Source organism: Corvus moneduloides, chromosome 5, assembly GCF_009650955.1.
Source record: "Corvus moneduloides isolate bCorMon1 chromosome 5, bCorMon1.pri, whole genome shotgun sequence".
NCBI classification, from domain to species: domain Eukaryota; kingdom Metazoa; phylum Chordata; class Aves; order Passeriformes; family Corvidae; genus Corvus; species Corvus moneduloides.
In genome coordinates, this window is record NC_045480.1 from 29024241 (window position 1) to 29037042 (window position 12802).

The 12802-nt window shown below is 36.8% G+C and overlaps 1 protein-coding gene across 3 annotated transcripts in view; it reads right to left on the reverse strand.

Moving 5' to 3' along the window:
• The window catches only part of SGCZ (sarcoglycan zeta), a 420887-nt gene that overhangs the window by 10657 nt on the left and 397428 nt on the right, over nucleotides 1-12802 (reverse strand). For all 3 annotated transcript variants that reach the window (XR_004240334.1, XM_032109901.1, XM_032109902.1), the window contains exon 7: nucleotides 12539-12662. Coding sequence is in view for 2 of the 3 variants with exons in the window: in XM_032109901.1 (XP_031965792.1) it covers nucleotides 12539-12662 (124 nt within the window). In the remaining variant the exon portion in view is untranslated. The remainder of the gene's footprint in view (nucleotides 1-12538; nucleotides 12663-12802) is intronic.

Sequence of the window (12802 nt, forward strand, 5' to 3'; positions counted from 1 at the left end):
TATGATTAAAATTTATTCACTCATAGCAGCAGCATATACTTGCTCTAGCAGAATTTGTATTTTAATGAGTGTGAAGTGATATTAAAGCATATTCCTCAGTGTGTTCCAGTAAGCAGTTGAAAATATGTGCTGAACTGTGCTAAATTATTGGGGCTTAACAATAGCTACTTCCAGAGAATAATTAAATAAGGTTACAAAGTCATATGCACAAAATAAAGAGCTTCTTTGACCTAAATTAAGAGGAGGAAAGATTTCAGGTTAGTCTTATTAAGAAGGTTATCAAGATATTCCCATTTGTTTTTGAACATTGAATATGATTAAAAAATATTGTGTTTTTTTTTAATCTTCCACTGGAAATAACATGAGTCAGTATGAAACTGTAGATACCAGTAACATTCATGAATTTCTGTTGAGTTCTGCGATATTTACTCTTACATTTGCAGAAAACAGCATGTCTTCCACTGACACAAACAGATGAGTGTCCAGCTGCTTAGAATGTATTTTTTATTTATAGAAAGAATAAATAAGAGCCAAAGTAAGATCAGTCATTATCTCAGGAGCAGACTAAGAATTTCTAGAAGACAGGTTACAAATCAAAATGGCTTTAAGCTCTGGAGGTAACAGTATGAAGCCTAGGAGAAGGTGAGTTCCTTAAATACTTGCTAGTGCTTTTTGTATGGCATCTAAAATCAATGAAGCCAACTTGACATTGCTATACCACAATGTTCACAATATATGTAAAGAACCTGAAGACATATGGAAAGTATTGGGTTTTTTTCTACAGGAGGCAAGTATTATTTTACGATAAAATCAGTGGTATATGGCAGCCAAGCAGTGGAGAAGCACTACTGAGCTCCTGCTGTAGAGATGTGAGGAATAGCAGGCTGGGAAAAAAATAAAGTGGCTGGATAAAATTTCATACAAGGATTGATGCATAGTCATGTTTCCATCCACAGCAGAAGCATTGTAAATGACTGGAATTATTGAAGGTAATTATAGTCTGAAGGTAGCCCCAAACACTACAACTCCCCATCACTCTAAGTTCTCCAGCTTCCACAGCAATTACTGTTATGGGAGGAAATACTCACTAAAAAGGGCAGAAAGGGAGAATCTCAGAGGCAAAGGTGGCTTCTGCAGGTCACAATGCCTGCTTTAGTTTACATTGTGACTGAAAGAAAAAGTGATCACAAAACTAAAATGCAGCAAATTAGTATCTTTGTTCTGTAACTTCTATGACAAAGGAATGATGTATTTAGACACACAAACCCACAGTGTTGCTTGGAAAGTCCAGTATCGCAGACCTGAGAATATTAGTAGTCATAACCCCTGAAGAAATAGTTTTTATGCAAGAAATGTGGATGGTGTTGGGAACAATTTAATAATGTTCTGCTAGAATTACAACTGGAAAAAAAAAAAGATTACATATATTAAAATGCTCAGCTAGGAGTAAATGTGAAAGTAACTATGGCAAATATAAAAAGAAAACAAAATAACAGATTGGGGGAAAAAGAGTTTAATAACAAACTAGAAACGAGGAACTGGTAAAATGTGGGAAGGAAACAAAGGATATAATAATGAATGGAGTGACAAGTAATTAAAAGTATTCTTTCACTTCTCATATCAAGAAAAAACAAAGGGTAACAGGTCCATTATTAAATTAGTAACAGTAGATTTATCAGTAGCATTGAATAAAAATCCAGTAGCATTTTACAATGCAAGGTCTGTGTAAGTATATCTTTTGTACTAAATAGTGCTCAGCATAGTTCTGTACTTGGAGAAAGATCCAAAATTGATGTCAGAACATGACTGTGATAAAATACTTTCAATTTCAACAGTAATTCAACAGGATATTAAACTGGAGCCAGTAATGTCATATACTTTTAATCAGCAGTTCTCGATAACTTTTAACAAATAGAGCTAAAAAAAAAAATCTGAGTGGCCTTTTGGACTTTTAATGCTGACTTTCGGTAATCATTGTGTCATGGTTTAACCCCAGGCAGCAGCCATATACCACACAGCCACTCATTCTCTCCCCCACCAGAAAGATCAGGGAGAGGATTGGAAGGGTATAAGCTGGAAAACTCATGGGTTGGGATAAAGACAGCTTAATAGGGAAAGCCATGCACACAAGCAAAGCAAACTAAGGAATTAATTCACTGCTTCCCATGGGCAGGCAGGTGTTCAGCCAAACCCAGGAGAGTAGGGCCCCATCACATATGATGGTGACTTGGGAAGACGAACGCCATCACTCCAAAGGCCCTTCCCCTTATTCCTTCTCTCCCCAGGAGCTTTACATACTGAGCCTGATGTCATACAGTATGGAATGTCCCTTTGGTCAGTTGAGGTCACCCGTCCTGACTGTGTCACCTCCCAGCTTCCCATGCACGCCCAGTCTCCTCCCCAGCATGGCAGCAGGAAGAGCAAAAGTCCTTGGGTCTGTGTTAAGCCCTGTTGGGGTTCCTCCCCCATGGCCTGGGGTCTGGGGGGAGGGGACCCTGGAGTAGAGGCACGGCCTATGGGGTTTCCCTGCTCCCTGGTGAATCCCGTTCCCCATTGGTTGTTTGGTGTTCCCCTGCCCGGGGAGTACCCTGGTTGTCCCGTGATTGCTCAGTTCTTCGGCAGTCCCCCGGCCACGTGGCTGAAGAATAAAGATCTCTGAAACATCTATCATGAATCGGTCCCTATTTCTTTCCACAGGCCTCGCTGTCTATACATATTGCAGAAATCCCCACTGCAACAAAGCCCTGCTCAGCAATAACAAAATCATCTCTATATTATCAACCTTGTGTTCAGCACAAATCTAATATACAGCCCCATGCCAGCCACTGTGAAGAAAATAAAAACTATCCCAGCCAAAACCAGCACACCTTGATATACTTGGAATACCATAGAAGATAAGAAAAAGACTATTTCTTTGCTTTTATTAAAAAAAAAAAAAGGAAGCTGGATACATTAGAATATTATATATGCAATAATAAAATGCACTTCAATGTAGAAGACATACGTGTAAGGCAATGCAAAAAAATACAAGATGAGCTCTTTATACTATTGATAGATTGTGTGACTGGCCATTTTAACAGCTTAATTGCAGTGATGATGGGGAAGGATCATGAGAAATCTGTAAAACAAAATTAAATGGGTTCTAAAAGACATGTTTCAATTCAAACAAGAATTAACTCAAAAATTAAGAGGGCCTATGTGTCAGAGATCTGCTGGAGTTAAATCTCATAAATTTTATTATATTATTTTCTATGAGCTCACAAATTTTTTCTGTTTGTTTACATCAGGAGAGCTACACTTCTGCAACCTTTTTGCAGATGTTCTGTAGTGTACTGCTGTTGCTGCCTGTTCCGAGCTTCCCTTCCTCCTCCCCACGACACTTGTCTCTGCCACGTGCTCTGAACCACTTTGTTCCAAGTGCAGGCAAAACCAAATGTAACTCCAACTCTTTAGCAGTGTCTGATTGGCCGGTCACCCCAGGTCCGCCCCCAGTCCTCCTTTTTCCCCTTCTCCGAATAAAAGAAAGGACCAAGAGGGGGCCCGCCCTCTTTGGCTTTGCAACCCTTGCTGCGAACATCTTGTTGTCTGTTTCTATTTGAAAGCTTCTAATTGCAAGAATTAGGCAAACCAAAAGCTATATTTCTCCCTCTTTGCTTCTGCTGGTGATATCAGTTTTGCAGCTGCGATTTACTGCTTTTAGAGCTACTGAAATGCTGGATTGCCCATGCTACCTCTCTAGGCTGCCCGAGGCTTTCTAAGGCATTGAACTATGAGCCTAGCCGGTAAAAAGCTGTAAGTATATCTCCTCATACTGCTCCAAGACTTTAATTCAGAGCACCTTACTCTGATGTGCATTACAATACAATGTAGCTCAGTTATTTTGCTCACTAAATGAAATAATCTTTATAAGCATAGCTGTGCAGACTTTTCCACTGATACTTACAAACTTCACACTGTGATGTAGAACAATCCAGGTTTAGCTGGTATCCTAATCCTGAGTGTTAGCTATCAAGTCCTGTCCCAGCATGCATTCTAGAACATCTGGTGAGCAGTGTGGATACTAGGGTATGGTGTCTGAGAAAATTGAACTGGTTTCTTGAGAGGGTGATATCTGCTGTGGTGAGTCCAATTTAATCACGTTCCTATAGCTATTCCCTGGTGAAGCCTGAGATGAAGAGGATTAATAAAGCTGGTTTAAAGCCAGTATTAAAACCTACTTTGTACATATGCTGTCAAGGTTATAAATGAAAGACGAAATTTAGAGATGCAACATTGCTATCTCTTAGTTAAGCAGGAATCCAAATATACCACCAGAGTAGCCCAATTAATTAGGAATTTCAGAGAACATAATGCATATTTGAGGATATCCATTTCCTGTCCTCTGATCTGCTAAAAAGTGAAATTCATGGCTAAAACTCCTCCAAGACCAGCAAAACTTAAACTACTTACTGTTTTATGCCTGATGATATCAGGTGTTTGTTTAAAGAGAAGGGAAGAAGTGACAAAACAAAAAATTAAACAGTATGATGATTCTAGGGAGCACTGTTGCTAGATGACAGTAGTTAATGGAAGTGCCTGTGTACACAGTCTTTCTCTAATCTGTTTTCCTGTGAGAGGTATGAGAGAAGCCATTTAATACTTCACATGCATCAAGGCAATGCTGGCCAGTCATACCCATTCTGAGAGCCTCGCACCTCAGCAGATAAATAGGCACAAATAAAACCAAAGCCTTCATCCATTCTTGAAACATTGTAGGAGACTGATTGACAGATTGCAAAATGGAAAAGGCAGCAGCTACTCAAAGAAATGTTATTTCATGGAGAGCAGAGTCCTGAGCAGCATCATTCTCTCTAAATACTTAAGGTTTGGAAATCCCAGATCATTGCTTGGTCTCATGCATCTTAGTACAGAGAAAAATAAATTAGTTCTACAATGTTTAAAAGTAGATCTGATTTCTGACTAATTAAAGTATCAAGCTGAATCAGCCTGTAGTGCATGTGATAGGAATGGAAAAATGGTACTCTTTTTACATACATTTTTTGCTAATGAAGATCTGTCATTCACCTGCTCATCAGACTGTATTACTAATCTGAACATTGAGAGGGAAAGGGAGAGGAAGGCAAGCCAGAATATATCGATTACCTACAAAACAATGAACTAAATTGAAGGAGCAAACTTTCAGTGGGAAAGATACAGGCATGAGGTAAAAAATCAAATATTTGTACAAGGTCTTTAATGCAGAGATATGAACCTGTCATGTATAAAATTCTCCAATGAGTCTTTGACTAAGTCCTCTCAAGAGAGCAAATGACAGTTTAAGTTGATACAGCTAAATGAAAAAGTTGGGATTTATAGACATTGAAGAATTTTCTGTATCCATGTACTCTTTGATTAAACGAGCAATTCTATACAGCTGCAAAGGCATATTTCAAGTCTAATGTAGATAAGAAAGGGCAGGAAACTGGAGGAAATGTGAAAGAAAAGAAGGCAATCTGATAGGTGGGTGTTAACCAGTTTGAGATGACATTGTAGTGATGTCTCACTAAATAAACCTTTTGGATTCCCTTAAATATTCAATTAATCTGAATTACAGGAATGCAAGGATTTTTCTTAGGCTTTTTGCTCTTCTGCATATGCTATCAGAAGCATCCCACAAAGAGGATTATATAGGTTAGGTCACTAGAGTCAGCTATACAATTTTCAGATGCAGATGTGTTTCAATATTCAAGGTTGAGATGATCTATAGGATAAATTGAAGTACTTTAGTTTTCATGGACCATTTGTTCTAACACTTATCTGTGGCTTTCATTAAATCTATATGATAGTGCTGAGAAAAAGGAACAAAAAGTCATAATGAAAAATTAAAATATTAACTTGATAGTGTATATACTGGAAAATTTAAACATATGGTGGCACAATATCTGGAACCATATTGGTCGTAATGATTAATAGTTTTGAGGAACAGTTAAGAGTGAAATTAATGCAATGACTGAGATGAAACTGAATATACTAAATATTCAGAGAAGACCAACATACCTGGTCCAAACTGCATATTGAAAATGTATTCTCTACAGTACTAGGATCAACTGACCACAAGACAAATGAGACCTGCAGGCCTAAGAGTGGCCTGGTGTGGTGAATGCTCTCTTTCTAAAGATTATACCTGGTACACCTGAGCAGAGCCACCCTGGCAGTATTGTTTCCATTCTCATCTTCATTTTATGACTGCAACTACTGACATCTGAGAAAGATTTGAAAAATAACATATCTATATGTTGAAAATAACACTGTACATTAGTGAAGTGTACAGTTCGTTCTTGAATGGAAGAATTTATGTTTTGACTTGTCAGTACCAAAGAGGTCTTTGTGAGGGTAAGGTTTCATCTTAAGTAGGAATTTTTGTAAATTTAATACACAAGAGTACATCTTGGAACTTCTGAGTTATAACCACACTACAGTATATGGGTGTCTACTGAAGCAAAAAACTTTCTGATGTATTTATTCTTTCTATTATGGAAATAATTTTCAGTCTTTGCAAATTCATTCAGTCTTGGAAAGATGTGACTTCTTTGTGATTTATGTACACAGTCCAGAAAAGAAAATGTACTTGGAATATTTGTGCTAAAACTACAGAGTAAAAAAACTTAATTACCATTCAAATAATCATTAGATTAAAAGGCAATACTAATTAAAAAAAATTATATAATAAATTATTCATTGCCATTTTTACCATTCTAATAAAATTCCTTATGGTGTGGGTCTTGAACATTTGGCCACGAAAAAAACATTTTAAATATGGGTGTTTTCAGTTAAACTGCTTTGCTTTTGTAGTTTTGTATTTTTAATTGTAGACTGGTACAGTACACTGTTTTTTTCTATAAATTAAATTACATGTGAATAACTGGTTTGAAAATGAAAGGGTTTTTTTTCTTTTTTAAATAATATGCATTCAATTTTAAGTATCTGTCAAAACATACTAATAGAATTTTTTAAACCTATAATTTAAAAGAATACAGGAAAAATTCGCTTCATTTTCACTAATCTCTTTTTTCACAGACAACAGTAACAAGTCAACTGCTTAATACCATGAAAAAGGCTTTGAAAACAAAATGCAGCACAAGTATTAGATAATTTTTGGTGAAAAAACTGTGGATCTTTGAGCTCTATAGCCTGCCATTGCTTATTGTCTGTTGAACTTAATTAACGCATGCAAACATTTAATTTTTTTTTGCATACATTTAATCTCAGACAAACACAACTTGGTTGAATTGAACTAATCTATGAAATGTTGTTGTCTTTGATCTGCCATTCCTCCTAGTTATGGCAAGCAGCCTGTAGAACAAGGTAATTCAATTTCAGTATACCTACTTAATTTAAAATGTCCTGTTTCTTTTTTTGTTTTCTGTTTCAGAACATAAAAACCATCCACAAAAATGCCACCAAATGCTTTAAAATAGTACTGTTACTTGATCTTACAAGTGAAGATTTCTGCAGATTTATTAAATATTAATATTTAACCCTTAATTATTAATCTCTGTGTTAAATGCATCTCCTGGATTTAGAACTGGATAGGATTATAGATCAAATGTTAGTACCATATGCATTTGTTAGCCTCTACAAAATAACATTGTCTGCATGCTTCATTAAATCTGGTGTGCTAAAATGGTAAATATCAACTTGACCTCTTGTCTGCCACACTGATTTTGAGTAAACTTTGTCTGTTAAAGAATATTGCTCATTTTTAGTGTGACAGCTATAAGCCTTACCATAATGAGAGATCAGCCATATTATGCCAGAAACAACAAAATATACTCTACAAAGGATGCCATGATAGAGTGTAATTTGACAGGGAAATACAAGGGCATAAAGAAGTAAATAGGAAAAAGGTCATAGACAGGGTGATTAATATAAATACATTTGTAAAAATGAGAAGCCTCTGTACATCTTTCTCCTTTTATTGACTTCATTTTTGACAGTCAACAGGATGCAATGAAAGTGCAGAGCCTAACCTACATAGAAGCTCCTTGCAAAGAGACATAGCAGCTGATCAAGATTCCTAAGAGCTGAGCCTACTTAGTAGCCTTCTATTTCAGAGTGATGCAGTCAGTACCCCAGAGTGCTGTGCAGCCCTTCAGAGGGGCCTCAACAGGCTGCAGAGTTAGGCAGAGAGAAACATTCTGAAATTCAACAAAGGCAAGTACAGGGTCCTGTACCTGGGGAGGAGTAATCCCATGCACCAGCACAGGCTGGGGATTGACCTGCTGAAAAGCAGCTGTACAGGGAAGGACCTGGGAGTCCTTGTGCACAGCGCGCTGTCCATGAGCCAGCAGAGTGTCATTGTGGCCAAGAAGGCCAATGGGACCTTAGGCTGCATTAGGAAGAGCATTGCCAGCAGGTCAAAGGAGGTGATCCTGCCCCACTGCTCAGCCCTGGTGAGGCACATCAGGAGTTCTGTGTCCAGTTCTGGGCTCTTCTGGACAAGAGGGACATGGAGATCTTGGAGCAGGTCCAGTGGGGGGCAACAAAGATGATTAAAGGATTGAAGCATCTCTCTTATGAGGAAAGGCTGAGGGAGCTGGGGCTGTTCAGCCTCAAGAAGAGACAGCTGAGAAGGGACCTCATCAATGTCTGTAAGTATCTGCAGGGAGGATGTCAGAGGATGGATCCAGGCTCTTCTCAGTGGTGCCAAGCAATAGCAGAAGAGGCAGTGGGCAGAAACTCTTTCACAGGAAGTTCCAACCTAAATATGAGAAGGAGCTTTTTTACTGTGTGGGTGACTGAGCACAGGAACGGATTGCCCAGAAAAGTTGTGGAGTCTGCCTTACTGGAGATATCCATGAATCGTCTGGACAAAATCCTGTGCTCTAGAATGACCCTGCTTAAGCAGGGAAGTGGAACCAGATGACCCATTGTGGTTCCCTTCCAACCTGACCCATTCTGTGATTCTGTATGGTCAAAATTATTGCAATTAGTTGTTAGGCCAAAGAGTGGACACCATCAAATAGTCCTTTCAGCTTGCTGTCTTTATATAATAATGTGTTCCAGGTTCAATTCAAATATTTTTATATCTAGGAAAATAAAATATCTACAGAATTCAAAATTGATCTATACTTTTGCATTACACTTTTATGTGAAAAAGCAGTAGTCAACTAGCAGTCATTGTGCTGAATTTCGAGACAAGAAGTGTTCTTTTTCTTCTTATGTGAACCAGTGGATTCAGCTGAAGCCTGGAGCTTCACATTTCACATTCCTTGTAAATGATTGCTGCTTTAAACCATTGGCTATGGTTTATTTATAGTAGAATACATAGTTCACAATTAAATGCCAAGTTTTAATTGAATCAAAGGATTCTGCCGATGCCTCGACTCACAAGGGTGCAGCTCAAGAGCTTTAGAAAGGGCAGCAGAATCTGAATCTAAATTACAGCCCCCAGTATTCCGTCTGGGATCACACATTATAATGTGCAATAGGGCTAAAAGGATTATTATAATACTGCAGTAAATAAAAAGAAAATATATCAAACAGCAGAATTCAGGATGCTTGCAGTGGCATTCGGTTTGTGATGTGGGAGGCTAAAGATTATACTGCATAGAAATAAAGCTAGAGGAAAAGTATTTCATAAACGCATTTATGTTCTTAAAAATATTCTGAAGTTATTCTTAAATAAAAGGAAAATCTATTTTTCATAGTCAGTAAATGCATAACTCTATATAACATGGCTATAACTGGTTGATTCCAGGTGCCACAGTGCTATTTTCTGTCATAATATGGCAACAACTTTGCTAGAGAAAGAAAATACTAATTCACATATCTTTGATGAGTTTTTGGAAAAGCTTACAAACATTAAAAAATTAAATTTAGTTTACCAGAATGAAAGTAATACAAAAAAACCTGCATTTCTTTCTAGTTCAAACTGTCTTGTCATGAAAATGGTTCACAGATCCAATTCACAAAGACAATACTAATTTATTTGTGGAAGAAACCTGACTGATAAGGCATATAATTCTTAGGCTAAAATGAAGGTTATTTTTAATACAGATACTTTGTCATTTTAGAATGTGTTTTCTTAAAAATGAATAATGATAAACCCTTTAAACATGGGGGGTTTTTTATGCTGTCTGCTAATCTCTGGTTTATCTGTTGGTCTGTAAGCAAGAAAACCAATCAATATTTTGTTGTGTAGATATTTAATCCATCAGATGTTTACCCTGGTTCCTCACACCAGGCTGTAATTAGTCCAGCAATTCCCTAATGTGGCCACAGAACTTTGCACAACAGCTAATGCTGTGGAGCCTATCATATACCTTCCAAATTGTTTCTGCATTTTCCTCTAACCCTCTCCAGTGTAAGAGATTAAAAAGTAGACTATAAAGGCATTGGTCAGACCTCAGGATAGAATTGGTCAAGATATAATTTCTCTGTGGATTTAAGCTACAGTTCATTTCAGATTGTACTGAAATTGCAAGTATTCAAGACTTTGAACTTTGTCAGATGTATATTTATAGAACAGTTCATTGGGAAAGAGTGGGCAAAGGTTGGTAGTTAGTTTTCTGATAATTATCAATCTAACATCGTTGTAGTAAGTCACAGATGTGCAAAGTCTTAGCACATAGAGAAAATACTGATTTTTAATAAGTTCAGAAAAGTCAGCTTTTCACTGGCATTTTTTTTCCTACAAAACATTTAATACAAAATTGAATTCCCATTCTGAATAATACATAATATAGGCATTATACCTTTTCTTGGGTTCCCATTCTGAAAGTCCAGCTGAGGTCAAAGGACATTATTCCCAAAACTACCTTTTCAATAAGATAAATACTTAAGAAAAATGAGAAGTCATGCAATGAACTCACAGTGTAGATATAGCGAAAAAAACCTGATGGATCCACAGACAAAATATTTTACGAATCCCCATAGAGGTGTATGATACAAAACAAAGAGAATATAGAAAGAAGCATTGCTTAAAGAATAGTGGAAGGCTGAGGAAAGGTAACAGTCTTTCTGTTGGCTTCTTTTTTTTTTTTTTAACTTTAATTTTAATTTAAGTTTTACTTTTACCCTCTAGCAATACCATGAAGGGAAAGAACAAAGGAATACATTCTATTTGCAAAATTTAGGTTAATAAATGTAGGAAGCATGATAGATTTGGCCAGGTAGGGATTTATGAAGGGAAAACAAGACAGGGTACAAGAAGCTCTAGACCCAAAAATACCCACAGAAAGGACAGTGGTGAGGCAGGACAATATTTACTATTAAAAGAGGATTAGATTTTTTACTTCTATCTCAGTAATGTTAGGAAACAGTAACAGGTGGTAAGTAAAGGTGAGACACTGGGGGAAGAGATAACTTTTGGAGAAACTCAAAAATAAGGTGGGGCATGTGATATATAAATATTTGAGGCTCTGAATCAGGAAAACATAGTGCTTTAATTATGCTGGACAGATACTTGCATCAATAGAAAAATGTTATCAAAATAGGCTTTTGATGCAGTATATTGGCCAAAATGTTCCTGTCTGCATTGTAATGCAGAGTGTGCATTGCAGGGGACTATCTGTCACAGATCTGAATGTTGGTTTTATTTGGTTTTGCTTATTTTGGATAGTATGTAAAATATCTGGAAACATTTGGTAGAAAATACAAAATACAAACACAAAAGGCAAAAAATTTCTAAAGAGCTCAATTCACAATGAGATATTTACCTTATGGATTTTCAAAAGTGCTGTAATGTAGCAAGTCCCTCTGAGAACAATTTGAAAATCTGTCAATTTCTCCAAAGTGCCTAATACAAATCTGAGAGCTCTTGGTAGCCTTCAACAAGTTTTTTGCTTTTTTTTTAATGTTATATCATTTTATGGTCTGAAGATGAGAGGACTCCTTTGCCAGTACTCTTTCATGCATTTTTACAATACATAGATTGTCATCCCAACAAGTGACCCAATTTTGAATCATTTTCATGAGTTCACACAGGTTTACATGTGAAGAATCTATACCAAAGTCGTTTTATGCCAATCACTGATCACCGATCTCTGAAACAAGACGCTAATGAAACAGGAGAATGAACATACAATTGAAGTACTCTATCTCTCTTACAGAGATAGTAAAAGTTTAAGGACTCAAACCACAGGTAGAGCAAATGTGTTAAACCTCTTAATCATGGTTTAATGATACATTAATCCAAATTAATCCAAACTTCTCTGTCTTATTTTTACAGATTAATCCAAATCAATTTTTTATGAGTATCACTTAACCGACTCTGTTCCATGGAAGCTTTTTCCTTGACTCTTAATTTACAAGTAATTCTGATCTGTATTAATTTAACTAAGTTTATTTTCAGTGTGAATGATACTTATGGATTCAAATATTTGTAAAAAAGTAAATAAGTATTAATAACTGAAGAAACTAAACCAAAATTACTTTAACAAAGGCAAATGCAGAACAGTTTTTGTGTTGTTTACCTTGCTGTCGAATAAACCTTCCTCACACTGTTTGTGTTATGCTGGGCAGAGCTGTATAACATTTCTCTGCTGGCTGAACTTACCTCCCCTTCTGTGGACTGTAAGTGCAGCTCTTTCCTACAGGTAGCCTTTAAGTCTCCTGCAGCTGCATTGACTTGCACTCCCCTGGGTGCTTCCATCACCAAAGATCTAGTAGGAGATTCAAGTCTGAAAGACAAAAACAATCACTGAGGAAAAATGCACTGAATCCAACCACCAAAATCTTCCCAGCCTCAAAACCCATGATGCAGGTAGATATTAACATACTGTGAGAGGTAACAAAGGAAAACTGGATTATAAGTGTGATT